Source organism: Hemiscyllium ocellatum, chromosome 13, assembly GCF_020745735.1.
Source record: "Hemiscyllium ocellatum isolate sHemOce1 chromosome 13, sHemOce1.pat.X.cur, whole genome shotgun sequence".
In the NCBI taxonomy this organism is placed as follows: Eukaryota; Metazoa; Chordata; class Chondrichthyes; order Orectolobiformes; family Hemiscylliidae; genus Hemiscyllium; species Hemiscyllium ocellatum.
Window position 1 is genome coordinate 23532521 of NC_083413.1, and position 21504 is coordinate 23554024.

Below are 21504 nucleotides of genomic sequence, written 5' to 3' on the forward strand. Positions count from 1 at the left end.
GCCAGCTGGCTGCACCAGCATTTGTTACTCAGTTGGGAAGGTGGTATTGAGCTGCCTTCTTGCAGTCCATTTGGTGTGATGACTGCCAGAATGCATTTGGGAACTAAGTCCTGGGTTCTTGACCCTGTGACTCCCAGGGAACAGGGATATTGTTCCAAGTCAGATAGCATATGCAACTTGCAAAGGCCAAGCTACTGAGGACACAGGTTTACATCTCATGGTAGCGAGTGAAAGTTAAGTTTAATTAACAAAACTGGACACAACACTCGTCCCAGTAATGATGTCATGGCAGTGGTCAATGTCATAAAAAAACCCATCTGGCTCATTAGAGTTCCTTAGAGAAGGAAATCTGCCACCCTTACCAGGTCTGGCCTACATGTGACTCCAGACTAATACCAATAATTGCCCTCTGAAATGGGCACTCATTTGTATCAAAATGCAAAGTCCGGGGACTGAACATAGGAATCAGGATCAGCACCGGGCCCCTTCTCTCCAACTCTAATGCTGCCAGTGAATAAGATCATAGCTCAGTACACCTTCAACTTCACATTGCTGCCTGCCGCTGATAACCTTACACGTCCCTCGAGCCCCCAGGGGAATTGCAAACCTTGCCCGTGCAACCTGCTCCCAGAATTTAGCCCTCGCCTCGGCAACAGATGGGTGAAGTGTTTCAGGAACGTGACATTTCAAGTCGGGGGAGTGCAAGGTCCTGAACAGCGATTCTTGTTGAAGGAAGCGGCCTGCCATGCCAATGCTTTTCTGGTCAGACTGCCTGTCCTCGCAGCGATAATATGCTCTTCAAGACTGGTTGCAGTTTCTTGAAAGCAAAGTAGGTTTCCAGCCGGCGTGTTGCTGTTTGTCTCCTCCCCGGATGCTGTGATTGACAGATTCTGCAGAGCCTGCTCTATGTGTGTGTGTGTGTGTGTGTGCTATATATTGTGTGGGCGCTTTGCAGAGAGCAGTTGTTCTGAACAGGACCCATCACAGAATAGGACTGCAGTAATTTAACTCCCTGTCTCCTGTGGTGTCACCAGAAATTAGGACAAATTAAAACCATTCCCCCTCTGCCCTTATTCTTTTCACATGTGAAAGACCTGTCCTGCTGATTGTTTGTCATTGAGCGGAAGGATATGTTTTAAATCGTTATAAAGCCCAGCAGTGAAGAGAGAGAGGAGAGAGAGATAAGGACTAAGCTGCTGGCTGTGTCAGTTTTCGGGTGAAATTAACATGGCGAGCGACTCTCCAGCGAGAAGCCTGGATGAAATCGACCTCTCGGCTCTGAGGGTAAGTAACCCCGATCAGAACTCTCCTTGTGTCAGATCTTGCTTTCTTCCGGGAGATACATTGTTCCCTCCGTAGGACTGTCACAATCTCCAACACATCGATGTAGCAGCTGTGTGTCACAAAGATGTGCGATGTTACAATCTATATTTCCTGCCCTGTCTCAAAATTGTAGCCAGTTGGCAGAACAATAGAATAAACAGCACGTTTAAACCGAGCTGCTTGTGTTTATGTGTACAGTATTAAGCTCATCATTCCATTAAGCTCACTGTACGCCAATGTCACAATGAATGGGGTGAAATGGAACCTGTTTGGATTTTTTTTCATTCATCGACTACACCTCCCCCTCCCCCCCCCACACACACATACCACCTTCTCTCATTCCCGCAGTGAATTATATCAATTTGAAGGCATTTTGCTTCCTTGTGTGTGTTTGTATGCGCTCTTAAATCTAGACATGCCTTTGCAGAGTCTCCCGTTTAAAAAGAAAAGCTTCCTCAATTTTCTCTGCAGAAAATGAATTGCTGCTTATTTTCATGCATTCCGTGGAATTGAGATTGCTGGTTAGAGACCAGGTATGGGCCAGTCTCAGCTGTTATAGTAACACACGGAGAGAGAAAAAAAATACAACTGGATAATGGGAGAGGATCCGGGCCAGGGATATCGTGCTGTTTCATTCAACATATACAAAATACATTTGCATGTATGGAAGTAGTGCTCAAAGGGTCCTGAAGGGAAAGCTTGCGGATGAGAGATTCCATCTCGATGTGAATCCTAAGTACAGGACCCTCTGTTGGATAATGGCTCCAGCCGTAGGAGCTGTCATCAGCGACAGGCGCTCATTAACATAATTCTTCCAAGAGAAGGAATCGTTTCCATACAAAACACGGTCACTCCTGTTGTGAATCTAAAATAGCCTGTCGAAACTTGGGACATTTCACTAATGGGCATCTGGTCAGAAGAGAGAGTGAGTCCTGAATATTTTAAACGACCTGTCATGACCTCTCTTATCAAACCATGTTGGTTATTGTACATGTATAACGGTGCCTGGGTGAGAAAGGCAGGAGAAAAGACCAGGAGGAGACGGGAGAGGGACTGCACGGATGGGAATGGGGGGGGGGGGAGCGAGTTGGACTGAGTGCTAAGGAGCGGGGCTGGAGTGGCAGAGAGTATGAGGAGAAACTGACAATCACGGGGGGGGGGGGATGTGGAGGGGGGGTGGTTGTTGTGGAATTTGGCAATGGTGGTATTCCCTTTGTTTATCAAAAAGAAATCTCTTGTGGAGTCACTTCGGAGTGTAATGTAGGGTTTTGTTCCAAAGCACTGAAGGAGCTTTCTGGCTAATTATCTCTTGATTTGCTATAGCATGTCTGAACAATTCTGCTCTGTGGCATTTTCAAAGAGACTGTCGTGTCAATGCGCATGCTGGTGGGGGAGGGGGAAGAAGTCGAGATTTCAGGTTCAGTGCTCTCTCTCCCAGTTCCTGCTTGTGTGGTTTCTCGGGGCAAGCGAGGCAGCCACTGCAGAAGTGGTACGGGTTAACTCACAAAGCGCTGCCTCCCTCCATTCACTGCCAAACTTGGCAAACTGACAGCAGGGGATTTGTGAAGTCTTTCAGCCGAGCTGTCACACCCTGCCAAAAGAAGGGATCCTTGCTTTGTTTTCATCTCTTTCCACCGTCTCGTCTCTCTGAAAGCTCAGTCCGGCCGTCCCAGATCACTGCCCCCCTTCCCATTCTCCCCTCCTGAGGAACTGCCCTACCTTTGGGAAGTGTGTGTTTTCAGCATGACCCCTAGCTTCTGAATTCCGCTCCTGAAAGGATCACTCGGAGACCAGAGGTGTAAGACAATCACTAAAGCCAATTTCTTCCATCCAGCTTTAGGCTGTATGTCCCAACGTCTCCTTATGGAGCTCAGCCCCAAAATCTGTTTCGCGACGAGCACCTTGCAGTACATGAAGGATGCTATGTAAACGCACAAAGTCATTGTCATCCTCAACCCGAAGGTTGAGTTTAGCGGTTCAGATATTCGGAGTTGAATTGGGTGAGGGAAATGGGCGAGATTGGAGCCACTGGGAGGGGAGCAATTGTCAACCACGTCTGTGCGGGCCGAATGGCCTCTTTCTGTGTTCTGACTTGTGGAGGAGTTGGCTGAATACAAACTAGCCTCAAGTGAGTTGGTAGGTGGGATAGTATGGGAAGGGAAAGCTGATTGTGGAGCAGCCCCTCTCTGATTGCCAAAGTATATCGGTGTGTTTGAAGGAAGCCAGTCATGTCAAGGAGTGCTGTTCGAGATCTGATACTGTCCCTCTGCCTGGGAATGTGAAAATTACATGGCCACTGTCTTCCAGGGTTGGAGCTGCGGGAATTTGGTTCCAGCTTGTCTTAATCGTGTTGGGTGGAGCGGGAATCTCGATCTGTTTTACTGGGAGCGAGTCCCTGCCTGCCCTTCCTTCCAAATCAATGAGGTGTTCGACATGGAACGAACAACAAACAAATCTTACTCTCCCCATTCCCCCCTCCCCCCCAAGAAAGAAAAGGGCCTGTGGTTCAGAAACCAGCAGGGATTCTGATTTGTTTTACATCAGGGTATATTCTCGGGTGTATGGGACTGAGATGAGGAGAGATGTATTCAGTCACAGGACTGTGATTTGAGAATTCTGTACTGCTTCATTTTTAATTTATTCTTTGAATAGGTGGCACTGGCAAAGCCAGCACGAGGTAACAGCCTAGTGGTATTATTGCTGGACTGTTAATCCAGTCATGATAGAAGAGTCATAGAGATGTACAGCATGGAAACAGACCCTTTGGTCCAAGCCGTCCATATCAACCAGATATCCCAACCCAATCTAGTCCCACCTGTCAGCACCCAGCCCATTTCCCTCCAAACCCTTCCTAATCATTTACCCACCCAGATACCTTTTAAATGTTGCAATTGTACCAGCCTCCACCACTTCTTCTGGCAACTCATTCCATACACGTACCACTCTCTGCATGAAAACGTTTCCCCTTAGGTCCCTTTAATATCTTTCCCCTCTCACACTATACCCTCTAGTTCTGGACTCCCCCACCCCAGGGAAGAGACTTTGTCTATTTATCCTATCCATGCCCCTCATGATTTTATAAACCTCTAGAAGGTCACCCCTCACTTCCGACATTCCAGGGAAAACTGCCTCAGCCTATTCAACCTCTCCCTATAGCTCAAATCCTCCAACCCTGGCAACATCCTTGTAAATCTTTTCTGAACCCTTTCACATTTCACTTGATCCTTCCAATAGGAAGGAGGCCAGAATTGGTCACAATATTCCAACAGTGACCTAACCACTGTACAGCCGCAACATGACCTCCCAACTCCTGTACTCCACTCTCTGACCAATAAAGAAAAGCATGCCAAATGCTGCCTTCACTATCCTATCTATGTGCGACTCCGCTTTCAAGCAGCAGCTATGAACCTGCACTCCAAGGTTTTTTTGTTCAGCAAAACTTTCCTAGGACCTTACCATTAAGTGTATAAGTCCTGCTAAGATTTGCTTTCCCAAAATGCAGCACCTCACATTTATCTAAATTAAACTCCATCTGCCACTTCTCAGCCTGCTTCATTAAGCTCCTTTGGGGGAAGAAACTGCCATTCTTACCTGGTCTGGCCTACATGTGACTCCAGACCCACAACAATGTGGTTGATTTTGAACTGCCCCCTGGGTAATTAGGGATGGGCAATATATTCTGGCCTGGCCAGCGATGCCCTCATCACATGAATGAATAAAAACAACACCTCTGCAGAGCAGCCTGCTCCGGCATTTCAGAGGGCAGCTGAAAGTCAGCCACTTTGCTGTGTGTCAGGAGTGATGTGTGGGCAGGAATGGCAGATTTCCTTTCCTAAAGTAAAACGGAGAGGATTTTTTTGGTATAACAATCAATGGAAATTTCATGGTCACTATTACTGAGACTAGCTTTCATAGAGTCACAGAGATGTACAGCATGGAAACAGACCCTTTGGTCCAACTCGTCCATGCCGACCAGATATCCCAAACCAATCTTATCCCACCTGCCAGCACCCGGCCCATATCCTTCCAAATCCCTCCTATTCATACACCCATCCAGATGCCTTTCAAATATTGCAATTGTACCAGCCTCCACCACTTCCTCTGTCAATTCATTCCATACACGTACCACTCTCTGCAGGAAAAGATTGCCCCTTAGGTCTCTTTTATATTTTTCCCCTCTCATCCTAAACCAAACTCTCTAGCTCTGGACTCTCCCACCCCAGGGAAAAGACTTTGTCTATTTATCTTATCCACGCCCCTCATGATTTTATAAATCTCTATAAGGTCACCCCACAACCTCCGTTTCTGCAGGGAAAAGAGCTCCAGCCTATTCAACCTCTCCCTATAGCTCAAATCCTCCAACCCTGGCAACATCCTTGTAAATCTTCCTGAGCTCTTTCAAGTTTCACAACATCTTTCCAATAGCATGGAGACCAGAATTGCATGCAATATTCCAACAGTGGACAAACCAATGTCCTGTACAGCCACAATATGACTTCCCGCCTCCTGTACTCAATACTCTGACCAATACAGGAAAGCATATCAGATGCCTTCTTCACTATCCTGCCTTTGCGACTGCACTTTCAAGGAGCTATGAATCTGCACTACAAGGTCTCTTTGTTCAGCAACACTCCCGAGGACCTTACCTTTAAGTGTATAGGTCCTGCTGAGATTTTTTTTCACAAAATGCAGCACCTCACATTTATCTAAATTAAACTCCATCTGCCACTTCTCAGTCCATTGGTCCATCTGATCAAGATCCTGTTGTAATCTGAGATAACCTTCTACGCTGTCCACTACACCTCCAATTTTGGTGTAATCTGCAAACTTACGAACTATACCACTCATGCTCACATCCAAATCATTTATATAAATGATGAAAAGTAGTGGACCCAGCTGATCTTTGTGGCACTCTACTGGTCACAGGCCTCCAGTCTGAAAAACAACCCTCCACTACCACCCTCTCTGTCTTCTATCTTTGAGCCAGTTCTGTATCCAAATGGCTAGTTCTCTCTGTATTCCATGAGATCTAACCTTGCTAACCAGTCAAATGCCTTACTGAAGTCCATATAGATCATGCCCACTGTTCTGCCCTCATCAATCCTCTTTGTTACTTCTTCAAAAAACTGAATCAAGTTTGTGAGACATGATTTCCCATGCACAAAGCCATGTTGACTGTCCCTAATCAGTCCTTGCCTTTCCAATTACATGTACATCCTGTCCCTCAGGATTCCCTCCAACATCTTTGCCCACCACCAACGTCAGGCTCACTGGTCTGTAGTTCCCTGGCTTGTCCATACCACCTTTCTCAAACAGTGGTACCACATTAGCCAACCTCCAGTCTTCTGACATTTCACCTGTGACTATCGATGATATAAATATCTCAGTAAGAGGACCAGCAATCACTTCTCTAGCTTCCCACAGAGTTCTAGGGTACACCTGATCAGGTCCTGGGGATTTATCCACTTTTATGCCTTTCAAGAAATCCAGCACTTCCTCGTCTGTAATATGGACATTTTTCAAGATGTCACCATCTAGTTCCCTGCATTCTATATCTTCCATGTCCCTTTTTACAGTAAATACTGATACTAAACAAGTATTTTGCTTCCCCCCCATCTTCTGTGGCTCCACACAAAGGCCGCCTTGCTGATTTTTGAGGGGCCCTATTCTCTCACTAGTTACCCTTTTGTCCTTAATGTATTTGTAAAAACCCTTTGGATTCTCCTTAACTCTATTTGCCAAAGCTATCTCATGTCCCCTTTTTGCCCTCCTGATTTCCCTCTTAAGAATACTCCTACTGCCTTTATACTCTTCTCAGGATTCACTTGATCTATCCTGTCTATACCTGACATATGCTTCCTTCTTTTTAGCAAAACCTCAATTTCTTTGGTCATCCGGCATTCCCTGTAGTTACCAGCCTTTCCTTTCACCCTAACAGGAATATACTTTCCATGGACCCTTGTTATTTCATTTCTGAAGGCTTCCTATTTTCCAGCCGTCCCTTTACCTGCGAACATCTGCGCCCAATCAGCTTTTGAGACATCTTGCCTAATACTGTCAAAATTGGCCTTCCTCCAATTTAGAACTTCAACTTTTAGACCTGGTCTGTCCTTTTCCATCACTACTTTAAAACTAATAATTCCAGGTTCATTAGTTTAATAGCCAGCTATCATTGTGAGATTTGAACCTGTGGTTCCCTCCTCCCACCCCCGAATATCAGCCTGAGCCTCTGGATTGCTAGTTCAATGCCATATTACTCCACGATACATGCACAAGAATCACTGTTGTATCATTGATGATTATTTAGTATTGGCCCTTACATTTTTAAGATACTTAAAAATGCTTTTTAAAATGCATCATTTAAAATTTGACATATTTTTGACCTCTTGGAGGATGGACATGGAAGTGAAGTTCAAGCCCATGTTTAGTCATTATTGCATTGAATCATGGAGCAGACCCTTGGGCCGAGTGGTCTACTCCTGGTTGCTCTCTCTCTGGTGTTCTTGTGGTCTGTGCTTTATTAGTTGGTCTCACGTATGTGCTGCAATGGGCCTTGCTGTCCTCACACTTATACTCGTTTAGTGTAGTATGAAGTACTCACAGGCTGATTGAAATGCTGACAAACTGCAATGTGAAAGCTCTTTTTCTGTTTTTGACCATCTTCCTTGCAGATGATGGTGGGGATAGTCATCCTGATGTAATGGGAATGATTTTGTGAGCTTTCATAACCCATACAAGGAGGAATTAGATGTGGTGTCTCCTAACCAGCGGGCAGAGAATCACAGTGCGGAGTGCCTTTCAGTCCGTTGAGTATGTACTGGCTGTCCAAATGAGCATCTCACCCAATGCTGTTCTCCTGCCTTCTCACTGTAAGATAGTTCCTTTCCAAATTACCACCAAGTTCTCTTTAATAAACTAGATCAAACCTATCTCCAGCACATTCTAGGGCAGTATTTTTCTAGACCCTAGTTCCTGACTGCATGAAAAGGTTTCTTCTCATATCAGTGCTCAGGTGTTAGATTTGGAGGCAGGTGAGCATTTTGGTGATAGTGACCACAGTTTGGTTATGTTTACTTTAGCAATGAAAGGGGATAGATATATACTGCAGATATTGCTGGGCAATTATGATGCAATTAGGCAAGACTTAGGATGCATAGAATGGGGAAGGAAACTGCAGGGGATGGGCACAGTTGAAATGTGGAGCTTATTCAAGGACCAGCTACTGTGTGCCTTTGTTAAGTATATACCAAGGTGAAAGTGAGTAGTGCAGATGCTGAAGATCAAAGTCAAGATTAGAGTGGTGTTGGAAAAGCACAGAGGTCAGGCAGCATTGAGGAGCAGGAAAATCGACGTTTTGGGCCAGACCCTTCATCAGGATTGAGACAGGGAGCCTCAGGGGTGGACAGATAAATGGGAGGGGGCTGGGGATGGGGAAAGGCAGCTGAGAGTGCAATAGATGGATGGAAGTGGGGGTGAAGGTGATAAGTCAGAGGGGAGGGTGGAGCGCATAGGTGGGAAGGGAGATTGACAGATGGAACAGGTCATGAGGACAGTACTGACTAGAAGGTTGCGGGGTGGGGTGGGGGGAAGGAGAAATGAGGAAACTGGTGAAGTCCACATCGATGTCCTGAGGTTGAAGAGTCCTGAGGTGGAAGATGAGGAGTTCTTCCTCCAGGCGTCGGATGGTGAGGGGGGTGGCGATAGTGGAGGCCTAGGAGCTGCATGTTCTCGGCAGAGTGGGAGGGGAAGTTGAAATGTTTGGCCACGGGGTGGTGGGGTTGATTGGTACAGGTGTCCCAGAGACGTTTTCTGAAGCACTCTGCGAGTAGGCATCCAGTCTCCCCAATGTAGAGGAGACTGCATCAGAAGCAATGAATACAATAACTAACATATGTGGAAGTGCAGGTGAAACTTTGATGGATGTGGAAGGCTTTTGCCCGATAGGTCAATTTTCCTGCTCCTTGGATGCTGCCTGACCTTCTGTGCTTTTCTAGCATCACTCTAATCTTAAGTATGTACCTGTCAGGCAAGGAAGAAGTGGTTGAGCAAGGGAGCTGTGGTTTACTAAATAAGTCAAGAGGAAGAAGAAGGTTTATATTAGGATGAGATATGAAGGCACAGTTAGGACACTTGAGAGTTACAGGCTATCCAGAAAAGACCTAAAGAGAGAGCTAAGAAGAGCCAGGAGGGGACATGAGAAGTCATTAGCAGATAGGATCAAGGAAAACCCTAAAGCTTTCTCTCAGTATATCATGAATAAAAGAGAAAGATTAGGGCCAATCATGGATAGTATTGGGAAGTTGTGCGTGGAGTCCAAGGAGAGAGGGGAAGTGCTAAATGAATACTTTTTGTCAGTATTCACCCAGAAAAAGACAGTGTTGTCAAGGAGAATACTGAGAAACAGTATAAGATTGTATGACACAGAATTTACAGCAAAAGTTTACAGAATGAAGTAATTGAAACTATATATTAAAAATTGACCTGAATTGTTTGTTAAGTGTCTCATCTTTTAAAATGAACTTGTTGGTTTCAGTTCTTTCCAAAATATGAGAGACTTAACAAACAATCCAGGCCTTTTTCAATTTATATATATTTTTCAATTTATAGTTACATCACACTGTAAACTTTTGCTATAAATTCTGTGTCTTACAATTGTGTACTCCACATCAACCTGATGATGGAGTGTCGTTCCGAAAGCTAGTGCTTCCAAATAAACCTGTTGGACTATAACCTGGTGTTGTGTGATATTTAATTTTGTACACCCCAGTCCAACACCGGCATCTACAAATCATGTTCTGTTGCTAAATAGTTTAAATTTGTGTTTTCTCATTCTCAATTCCCATAAGAATGGAAACATTTTCTCCTTATTTACTTTGGTCAGATCTTTCATGATTTTGTAAACTTCGATCAGATCCCTCTTTTTTAAGCAGAACTGACCCATTTTCTCCGATCTGTCATCATAACAGAAACACACCATCCCTGATTCCATTCTCAGAATCATCTTCTGCACTTTCTCCAATGTCTTCCCATCTCTCCTAAAGAACACTTCAGCTGGAGGAGAATGTGAGGAATGCAGATGCTGGAGAGTCAGAGCTGGAAAAGCACAGTGGATCAGGCAGCATCGAGGAGCCGGAGAATCAGCATTTTGAGCATAAGCCCTTCAGCAGGAATGCCTCATTCAATATGACAAGTCACATGACAAAGGCTCCTGCCCAAAACTTCAACTCTCCTGCTTCTTGAATGCTGCCTGGCCTGCTGTGCTTTTCCAGTGCCACACTTTTCGACTCCAATACTCAGCTGAAGCCAAACTAGCATCTAATACAAGTTTAGGTAAAAACAATGACTGCAGATGCTGGAAACCAGATTTTGGATGAGAGTAGTGCTGGAAAAGCACAGCAGTTCAGGCAGCATCCGAGGAGCAGGAAAATCGACGTTTCGGGCAAAAGCACTTCGTCAGGAATAGAGACAGAGTGCCTGCAGGGTGGGGAGATAAATGAGAGGTGGGTGGGTGTTGGAAGAATGTAGCATAGAGTACAATAGGTGAATGGGGGAGGGGATGAAGGTGATAGGTCAGGGAGAAGGGTGGAGTGGATAGGTGGAAAGGAAAATAGGCAGGTAGGACAAGTCATGGGGTCAGTGCTGACTTGGAAATTTGGAACTGGGGTGAGGAAGGGGAAATGAGGAAACTGGTGAAGTCCACATTGATGCCCTGGGGTTGAAGTGTTCCGAGACAGAAGATGAGGCGTTCTTCCTCCAGGCGTCGGGTGGTGAGGGAACGGCAGTGAAGGAGGCCCAGGACCTCCATGACCTCAGCTGTGTGGGAGGGGGAGTTGAAATGTTGGGCCACAGGGTGGTGTGGTTGATTGGTGCGGGGTCCCAGAGATTTTCCTAAAGTACTCTGCTAGGAGGCATCCAGTCTCCCCAATGTAGAGGAGACCGCATCGGGAGCAATGGATATAATAAATGATATTGGTGGATGTGCAGGTCAAACTTCGATGAATGTGGAAGGTTCCTTTGGGGCCTTGGGTGGAGGTGAGGGAGAAGGTGTGGGCACAGATTTTTCAATTCCTGCAGTAGCAGGGGAAGGTGCCAGAATGGGAGGGTGGGTTGTTGGAGGGCGTGGACCTAACCAGGTAGTCACAGAGGGAACAGTTTTTGCAGAAGGCGGAAAGGGGTGGGAAGGGAAATATATCCCTGGTGGTGGGGTCCGTTTGGAGGTGACGGAAATGTCAGTGGATGATTTCCCTTCCCACAGGGTTAAAGATGCCCTCCAATGCATCTCGTCTACATCCCGCACCTCAGCCCTCAGATCCCACCGCTCCAATTGTAATAAGGACAGAACCCCCCCATGATGCTCACCTTCCACCCTACCAGCGTTCGCATAAACCAAATCATCCACCGACATTTCCGCCACTTCCAAACGGACCCCAAACTGCTGAACTGCTGTTCTTTTCCAGCACCACTCTAATCCAGAATCTAATACAAGTTTACCATAACCTCCTTGCTGTTGCACTCTACGCTTCAATTAATAAACCCTTGGATACCCCCTCTGCTTTATTAATCATTCTCTCAACCTGTTCTGTCAACTACAGAGTGGGGCCCCTTAAATATCAAAGAGGTCATCTTTGTGTTGAACCTCAGGAAACAGGAGATATATTAAATGAATATTTCATATCAGCTTTAACTGTGGAGAAAGAAATTGACGCAAGAGAACTCAGGGAAATAAATATTGATGTTTTGAAAACAGTTCCCATTACAGAAGAGGAAGTTTTGGAGATCTTAGAAAATATAAAGGTGGATAAATCTCCAGGATCTGATCTATTTTATCCCAGGCATATGTGAGATGTTAGGGAGAGAATTGCAGGGCCCATTGCAGAAATATTTGTATCATCTATAACTACAGGTGAAGTGTCAGATGACTGGAGATTGGCTAATGTTGTGCCTTTGTTTAAGAAGGGATGTAAGGTGAAGCCTGGAACCTATAGACCTGTGAGTCTGACATCGGTGGTGGGTAAGTTGTTGTAATTGATTTTGAAAGAGAAGATTTACATGCATTTGGAGAGGCAAGAATAATTAGGGATAGTCAGAGTAGTTTTGTGTGAGGAAATCATGTCTCACAAATGTGATTGGGTTTTTTGAGGAAGTAACCAAAAAAATTGATGAGGTTAGAGCGGTAGACATTGTTTGTGTGGACTTTAGTAAACCCGATGGCAAGGTTCCGCATGGTAGGCTAATTAGTAAAGTTAGATCACGTGGGATTCAAGGTGAGCTTGCCAATTGAATTCAAAATTGATTTTACAATAGGCAACAGAAGATAATGGCAGAGGATTGTTTTTCACAGTGGAGGCCTGTGACCAGCGATGTACCACAGGGTTTGGTTCAGGGTCCACTATTGTTTGTCATTTATATAAATCAATTTGATAAAAATATTGAAGGCATGATTAGTAAGTTTGTGGGTGACACAAAGATTGTTGGCATAGTGGAAAGTGAAGAAGGTTACCTTAGATTACAAAGAGATCTTGATCAATTGAACTGGCTTGAAGGTGGAAGACAGACAGTTGTGGTGGAGGGTTGCCTTTCAGACTGGAGGCCTGTGACCAGAGGTGTGCCACAAGGATCGGTGCTGGAGCCACTGCTTTTCATCATTTGGTGGCTCAGTGGTTAGCACTACTGCCCAACAGTGCCAGGGACCCATGTTCGATCCCAACCTCGGGTGACTGTCTGTGTGGAGTTTGCACATTTGCCCCTGTGACTGCGTGGGATTCCTCCAGATGCTCTGGTTTCCTTCCACAATCCAAAGATGTACAGGTTAGATGAATTGGCCATGCTAAATTGCCTATAGTCTTCAGGGATGTGTAGGATAGGTACATTAGTCAGAGTTAGATATAGAATAAATAGGGTAGGGGAATAGGTCTGGGTGGGTTACTCATCGGAGGTTCGGTGTGGACTTGTTGGGCCGAAGGGCCTGTTTCCACACTATAGGGATTCTATGGTTCTGTTTATGTAAATAATTTGGGTGTGAACGTAGGCGACATAGTTAGTAAGTTTGCAGATGACACCAAAATTGGAAGCTTGGTGGGCAGCAAAGACTACCTCAGAGTACAATGGGGTCATAAGCAGATGGGCCATTGGGCTGAGGAGAGGTAGATGGAGCTTTATTGAAATAAACGTGAGGTGCTGCACTTTGGAAAAGCAAATCAGAGCAAATGGTAAGGTCCTTGGGAGTGTTGCTGATCAAAGAGACCTTGGAGTGCAAGTTCATAGCTCCTTGAAAGTGGAGTCACAGGTATATAGGATAATGAAGAAGATGTTTGGTATGCTTTCCCTTATTGGTCAGAGTATTGAGCATCGGAGTTGGGAGGTCATGTTGCAGCTGTACGGGACATTAGTTAGGATGGTTTGGAAAAGCACAGCAGGTCAGGCAGCATCCGAGGAGCAGGAAAATCAATGTTTCAGGCAAAAGCCCTTCATCAGGCTGATGAAACATTGATTTTCCTGCTCCTTGGATGCTGCTTGACCTGCTGTGCCTTTCCAGCATCACTCTAACCTAGACTTTGATTTCCAGCATCTGCAGTGCCTACTTCTGCCCAGGACATTGGTTAGGCCACTGTTGGAATACTGCGTGCAATTCTGGTCTCACTCCTATCGGAAGGATGTTGTAAAACTTGAAAAGGTTCAGAAAAGATTGACATGGGTGTTGCCAGGGCTGGAGGATATAAGCTACAGGGAGAGGCTGGATAGGCTGGGCTGTTTTCCTTGGCGTGTCGGAGGCTGACGTGTGACCTTATAGAAATTTATAAAATCATGAGGGACATGGATACGGTAAATAGACAAGGTCTTTTCCCTGGGTTGGAGTCCAGAACTAAAAGACATAGGTTTAGGGTGAGAGGGAAAAAAGTTAAAAGGGACCTAAGGGGCAACTTTTTCACACAGCGGGTGGTGTGTGTATGGAATGAGCTGCCAGAGGAAGTGGTGGAAGTTGGTTCAATTGCAACATTTAAAAGGCAACTGGATGTGCATATGAATAGGAAGGGTTTAGAGGGATATGGGCCAAATGCTGACAAATGGGACTAGATTAGGTTGGGATATCTGGTCAGCATGGATGAGTTGGACCGAAGGGTCTGTTTCTGTGCTGTACTTCTCTATGACTCAATGGACTGTATTTGAATCAATGGGCTGAAGAGTGGCAGATGGAGTTTAATTTATAAATGCAAGGTGCTGCATTTTCGTAAAACAAACTATTAAAAGTAGCGCCATGTTTGTGTTGTAGAACAGAGAGACGTAGGGGTTCATGGACATAATTCTTTCAGGTTTGGTTAAGAAGGCTTTCGCATGTTTCCCTTCATTGCTCAGGCCTTTGAGTATAAGAGTTGGGACTTTATGTTGAAGTTGTATAAGGTGTTAGTGAAACCTGTTGTGGACTACTGTGTACAGTTCTGGTCACCCTGTTGTAGGAAGAATATCACTAAGTTGGAGAGGGTTCAGAAGAGATTCACCAGGATGTTGCCAAGAATGGAGGGTTTGAGTTATAAGGAGAGGTTGGACAGGCTGGCACATTTTTCACTGAGTGTAGGAAGTTGAGGGGTGACATTATAGTGGTTTATAAAATCATGAGGGGTACAGATAAGGTGAGTGGCAGATGTATTTTCTCTAGGGGGAGGATTTCAAGGCTAGGGGCATATTTTTAAAGTGAGAGGAGAAAGGTTTAAAAAAGACATGAGTAGCAATTTGTTTATTCAGACTGTTTTGTGTGTGGAGTGAACTTCCAGAGGAAGTGGTCGATGTGGGTACAGTTACAACGTTTAAAAGACATTTAGATAAGTACTTGAATAAGGAATGTTTGGAGGGGTTTGGGCCAAGTACAGACAGTTGAGACTAGTTTAGTTTGGTATTGTGGTCAGCATGGGCTGGTTGGACCAAAGGGCCTGTGACCCGATGACTCAATTACTTAAATGACTAATGCAGATAGACAGTCAGGTTCTCCTATTGCTGCACCCTTTTCAGGATTGCATTCTTTATTTTGTATTGTTTCTAGGTGTTCTTCCTTACAAAATGCATCACCTCACTCTTCTCTGCATTGAATTTCATTTGCTACCCACTTAACTATGTCTTTCAAATGTTCTAGGCTGTTCTCCTCATTGTTAAGAATACCATTTTGTTCTGTATCACCTGCTACACAAGACATTGATGTATAATCATACTTGTGAATACAACTGTGTTTATCAACCCAATATTCTGAGCTGGAGACCACTTATCTTCACTTGCCTGGACTGTCAGTAGTGGGGCTTGAACCTGGAACCTATGGACTCAGAAGCAGGTAGTCAGTGCATTGAACTCACTCCTTTAGTCTAGCATTTCTGTTGCAATGTTGAGTTGGTGGATGGAAGAGAAAACATCCAATGTTTTCAACCTGATTTCAGTCCAGTGGGCATGTTAAAAGGAAGAACTTGGATTTCTTTGGGGGTATGGGGGAGTGGGTGGAAGCTAGTGATGGTTTCATAACATTGGGATGTTCCAAAGTGCTTCACAGTCAATGAAGCTATTAATGTTTGAAGTGTGGGGACTATTATAGCATACGAAATGCAGCAGCCAATATATACCCAACAAACAGCTGCAGGCAGGAGTGGTTTAGGGTTAGGCAAGGACTTAGTGATATTATTGCTAGACTATTAATCCAGGAAGTCAACTTTCTTGTGAGATTCAAATCTTGCTATGACAGATGGTCAAGAAAGCACAACAATGTCACTACTTCCTCGGGAGGCTAAGGAATTTTGACATGTCCACAAAAACTTCAACCAATTTTTTTAGATGCACCAGAGAAAGCATCTTATCTGGGTGTATCACTGTGAAGTATGGTAACTGCACTTCCCAAGAATGCAAAACACTACACAGAGTCATGACCACAGCTTAGTCCATCACACAAACTAGTCTTCCATCCACTGACTCCATCTATACTACATCGGGAAAGCAACCAACATAATCAACAATCACTCCCACCCTGGTTATACTCTCTCCCACGCTCTTCTGTCAGGCAGAAGGAACAAATACAAATAGATTCAAGAACAGTTTCTTCCCCTGCTATCAGACGTTAGAACAGACCTCTCAAATGTTAATTCTGGTCTCTGCACTGTTCTGCTACTATGATGCACTTTTTATGGTACGATCTGCCTGTATCGCAAGCAAAGCAACATTTTTCTCTGTTATTCTGTGCATGTGCCAACAATAACTCAATCAGTCAATAAAAAAATCTGGATCTAAGATTCAAATGATTACCATGATTCCATTGTTGATTGTCAGGAAAAGCCCCTCTGGTTTCTATGGGGAAGGAAATCTGCCATCCTTACCTGGTCTGGCCTACATATGACTCCAGACCCACAGCAAAGTGGTTGACTCTTAGCTGCCCTCTGGGCAATTGGGAATGGGCTATAAATGCTGGCCTAGCCAAAGCCGCCCTCATCCTGTGAGTGAATTTTTAAAAAAAGTTAGCAGTTTGCCAGTTTGCCAGTGGAGTTTTAATGATTTTAGGTGCAAGATAAGTTTTGGCCCAGATCTTTTTAATGGATAAAACCATTCTGATCCATTTATAATGTGTTAGAATTTCAACAATGTTGACAATCCCATCTTATGGGCTATTGTACCAGTATACTCATGTGATGCATGTTATTGAGAAATAATATTTGAAGCAGGCATTGACTCATTTATAATGTGACCTGGCACATTTTTTGTGAGACGTGGCTTCCTTTTTTGAATCATAGGGAAACCTATTGCTTCATCAAGTCTTGACCTATTCATTCACACTAAATTGTGTTGACTCTGTTTTCTGAGGTGACATGTCAAACTGTTTCTGTAAATCATCCCAATTGTGGGATGAGCAAATTGCACTGAACTCATGTCCTTGTGTGTTCTTTTACATTTGTTTATGGATATGGTTGGCAGCAGGAAGGCCAATATTTATTTCCATCTGTGAATGCCATGGAAGGTGGTGATGTGCTGCTAACTGCTGCATATCAATAGTTCAAGATTACCTTGTCTGAATAGCCACTGGTTCAAATACCTGGGCTTCTCTTGTGTTTTGACTGGTTTATAAATAAATATGTGATGGCAAATGTTGGTTTCTTACCATTGTTTAACTTTGTATACGAAGCCCAGAGCTGGGAAAGGACAATTCAACAACAACTTGTGTTTATATAACGCCTTTCTAAATGTTAGCGCACACCAAAATGCTTCACAAGAGTGTTACAGCATAGAACAAGGTTGTTACTAGTTCAGTAACATTGCATCACCGCAGTGTTTGGAACAGGATGAATACTGAGACACAGTTGGACCCAACGCTGCAAGGACATAGAGGGACAGCCAATCAAAAGCTTGAAGAAAAAGAAAGCACAGAAGCAGTGATGTAAAAATGAAGAGAAAGGTGGAGAGAACCATGTAAGGTAGAGGAGTTCTGACAGTATTGTGATATGTCTTGCAGCTAGTGTGAAATGCATGTTTAAGAGACATGCTGGCAATACCATCACTGTATTTTGTCATTGACCTGATGGCATAAAGCTGAAAATGTGTTGCTGGTTAAAGCACAGCAGGTTAGGCAGCATCCAAGGAACAGGAAATTCGACGTTTCGGGCCAGAGCCCTTCATCAGGAGCCCTTTCCTAATGAAGGGCTCTGGCCCAAAACGTCGAATTTCCTGTTCCTTGGATGCTGCCTAACCTGCTGTGCTTTAACCAGCAACACATTTTCAGCTCTGATCTCCAGCATCTGCAGATCTCACCACTTACTACCTGATGGTATAAAGGTCTTAATTTCCATGTTACTGGAGTCACTTGGAGCATAGTGGACTGAGAGAAGTGTGTTGCAGTTAGTAAACAAGTTGATTTGTACTAGCCTGAACATGACAGTGCCTATGGTTTTAACATGCGTCGATACCAGAAACCGTGATAAACATCTCTTGAACTTACAGTACAAAGTGACTCAGGGATAGTTAGTATGTTAAGGGATTCTAGATTAGAGTGTTACTGGAAAAGCACAGCAGGTCAGGCAGCATCTGAGGAGCAGAAAAATCAACGTTTCGGGCAAAAGCCCTTCAGCAGGAATGTTAAGCGAGTTAGCCGAAGTGTCACTTCAGCAGGTACAACTAAACATCTGATGGTCAAACTCAGAGTCGACAGTCTATGATGGAGATAGAGTAGGGGTCCTGAGCCAGAACCTGTCTGCTCCGAAAGCATTTATTTCTTCTTCTCTTGCTTTTTACCTTCTTTTTGGTTCTTTTCTCTTCTATCTTTTGGACCAAGCTCGGTCGTGGAGGCAGCAGCAACGGCGGGGTCTGGGGCCCGGAGCGAGGATTTTGGTGGTCATTCACGAGGCAGCTGTGTGCCCGGGCACAACTCAGGTGGGCAGTGGTACTGAAGAAGGGCCTGGGAGCCTGGAACAGCACCACAGCAGGACGCCAGCTGCCTTTTGGGAGGAGGCTGGTGAACCCAAACAGTGGTTGATGGCTGGTTGGCAGTGGCGAGGCCCAGGGATCGAGAGATCAAGCCCAACACATGGGAGAGAGTGAGCCCAATGCAGGAGAGAAGTCGACCCCAACACGGGGGAGAGACCGAGGCCAACGCGGGGGGAGACATCGAGCCCAGCATGGGGGAATGATCGAGGCCAACGCGGGGGGAGAGATCGAGACCAATGCGGGGAGAGTTCGAGGCCAGTGCAGGGGCAGAGATTTAGCCCAATGTGGGCAGAGATCGAGCACAGCACGGGGGGAGAGATCGAAGCCAACGTGGGGGAGACATTTAGCCTAATGTGGGGGAGAGATCGAGCCCAATGTGGGAGAGAGATCGAGGCCAGCGCAGGGGAGAGATCGAGGCCAGCGCAGGGGAGAGATTGTGCCAAACACGAAGGGAGAGATTGAGCCCAACGTGCGGGAGAGATAGATCCCAGCGCGGGGGAGAGGTAGAGCCCAGCGCGGGGGAAGAGGTAGAGCCCAGCGCGGGGGAAGAGGTAGAGCCCAGCGCGGGGGAAGAGGTAGAGCCCAGCGCGGGGGAAGAGGTAGAGCCCAGCGCGGGGGAAGAGATCGTGCCTAGCGCAGGGGGAGAGATCGAGCCCAGCGCAGGGGGAGAGATTGAGCCCAGCGCAGGGGGAGAAATCATGCCAAACACGAAGGGAGAGATCAAGCCCAACGTGCGGGAGAGATCGAGGCCAGCGTGGGGAAAAGATCGAGGCCAGCACGGGGGAGAGATAGAGCCCAGCGCGGTGGGGAGAGGTAGAGCCCAGTGCGGGGGAAGAGATCGAAAGCAACACGGGGGGGAGAGATCGAGCCAGCACCGGGGAGAGATAGAGCCCAGCATAAGGGAGAGATAGAGCCCAACGTGGGAGAGAGATCGAGGCCAGCGCAGGGGAAGTGATCGAGGCCAGCGTGGGGGAGAGATTGATCCCAATGTGGGGCGAGAGATCAAGCCCAATGCGGGGGAGAGAATGAGTGCAATGCGGGGGGGGGGGGTGGCGAGAGAGATCAAGCCCAGCATGGGGGAGAGATTGAGCCCAGTGCAGAGTTGGTTGGGGGCGGGGGAGTGAGATGGAACCCAGTGTTAGGGGGATAGTGAGATTGAGCCCAGTGCAGAGAGAGAGAGATCAAGCCTAGTGTTGGAGGGGGAGAGAGAGAGAGAGAGAGATTGAGCCCAGTGCAGGGCAGAGAGAGATTGAGCCCCATGTGGGGGGGGGAGAGAGATGGAACCCAGTGCGGGGAGGGGTGGGAGATGCGGCCCAGGGTGGGAGAAGAGAGAGATTTCGCCCAATGAGTGGAGTGAGATCAAGACCAGTGTGGGGACAATGGAGATTGAGTCCAGTGCCGGCAGAAAGAAAGATCAAGCCCAGTGAGGGGGGAAAGAGAGAGATCGAGCCCAGTGAGGGAGGAGAGGGACATCAAGCCCAGTGCAGGAGGAGAGAGAGATTGAGCCCAATGCGGGGGGGAGAGAAAGATTGAGCCCAGTGCAGGGGAAGAGGGAGATCGAGCCAGCCCATTGTGGGGGCAGAGATAGATCGAGCTACGCCCAGTGCAGAGGGAGAGAGAGAGAGAGATCGAGCCCTGTGCGGGGGGAGAGAGAGAGAGATTGAGCCCAGTGCGGGAGGAGAGGGACATCTAGCCCAGTGCAGGGGGGGACAGTGATCAATCCCAGTGCGGGGGGGGAGAGAGAATGAGGCCAGTGCGGGGGAGGGAGGGATCGAGCCATCCCAGTGTGGTGGGAGAGAAAGATCGAGCCAGTCCAGTGTGAGGGCAGAGAGAGATTGAGCTAGCCCAGTGCGGAGGGAGAGAGAGATCAGGCCCTGTGCGGGAGGAGTGAGAGATCGAGCCCTGTGCGGAGAGAGAGAGATCGTGCCAGCCCAGCACAGGGGGAGAGCGCGATTGAGCCCAGTGTGGGGCAGACAATGAGCCCAGCACAGGGGAGAGATACCCTTGTGGAAAAAGCCCAGTGTGGAGTGTCTGCACGCCCATGGCGAAAGAAAGACTGTAATTTGGAACTTCTAATTTAATTTCTTATTTACTACTTTATACTGAGAAGGATGTTAATGTTGAACTTTTAGATTATTTGTTTTTTCTTCTCCTTTTGAACCTAAGAATTTGTACCCAGGTACCTTGTACCTAAAATGGTGCTGTGATTGGCGACATTGGAAACATTTCACTGCCCCCCTGTAATCCTGTACTTGAGTACACATGAAAATAAAACCTAAAATCTAAAAACCGAAAAAAGAAAGCCCATCACTGTCTGTGGGGAGGTTGTGAGGTCAGGAAAGAGCAGGTGGGTTATCAACAGTGGATATTCATAACCAAATGATGCCTATAACCCAACCAGCACACATCAACATGCTTAAAGACTATTTTCAATGTGGCTGAGGTACTGCCCAACCCATGGGATGACCTGCAATTCCGATGGGTTCAGGTGCTACAGTTGCCAAGTCAAGCTGAGGCAATAAACAATTAGTCAGGCCTTGCTCACAAAGCTGATTGTGAGCTCTACTTTGCCCATTTTACCTCAGAAACAAAATTCTAAAAAGTTTTTGTCTGTTTCTGATCTTGTTTTTATTCACTTGTGAGACGTGGATGTCTCTGGCTGGCCAGCAGTTTTCCCCTGTCCCTAGTTGTCCTTGAGAAAGTGTTGGGGTGAGCTGCCTTCTTGAACCTCTGCAATCCATA

At 46.2% G+C, this 21504-nt stretch overlaps 1 protein-coding gene across 8 annotated transcripts in view; it reads left to right on the forward strand.

The window, feature by feature from the left end:
* The first annotated feature begins 977 nt into the window (after nucleotides 1–977).
* The window catches only part of LOC132821811 (traf2 and NCK-interacting protein kinase-like), a 240745-nt gene continuing 220218 nt past the window's right edge, over nucleotides 978–21504 (forward strand). For 6 of the 8 annotated variants that reach the window (XM_060834625.1, XM_060834628.1, XM_060834630.1 and 3 more), the window contains exon 1: nucleotides 978–1284. In XM_060834625.1, the coding sequence (XP_060690608.1) occupies nucleotides 1228–1284 (57 nt within the window). In that variant the 5' untranslated portion in view covers nucleotides 978–1227. Of the gene's footprint in view, nucleotides 1285–1805; nucleotides 1857–2177; nucleotides 2249–21504 lie in introns of those variants that run through there. The other 2 variants (XM_060834626.1, XM_060834627.1) reach the window with 2 other exon arrangements.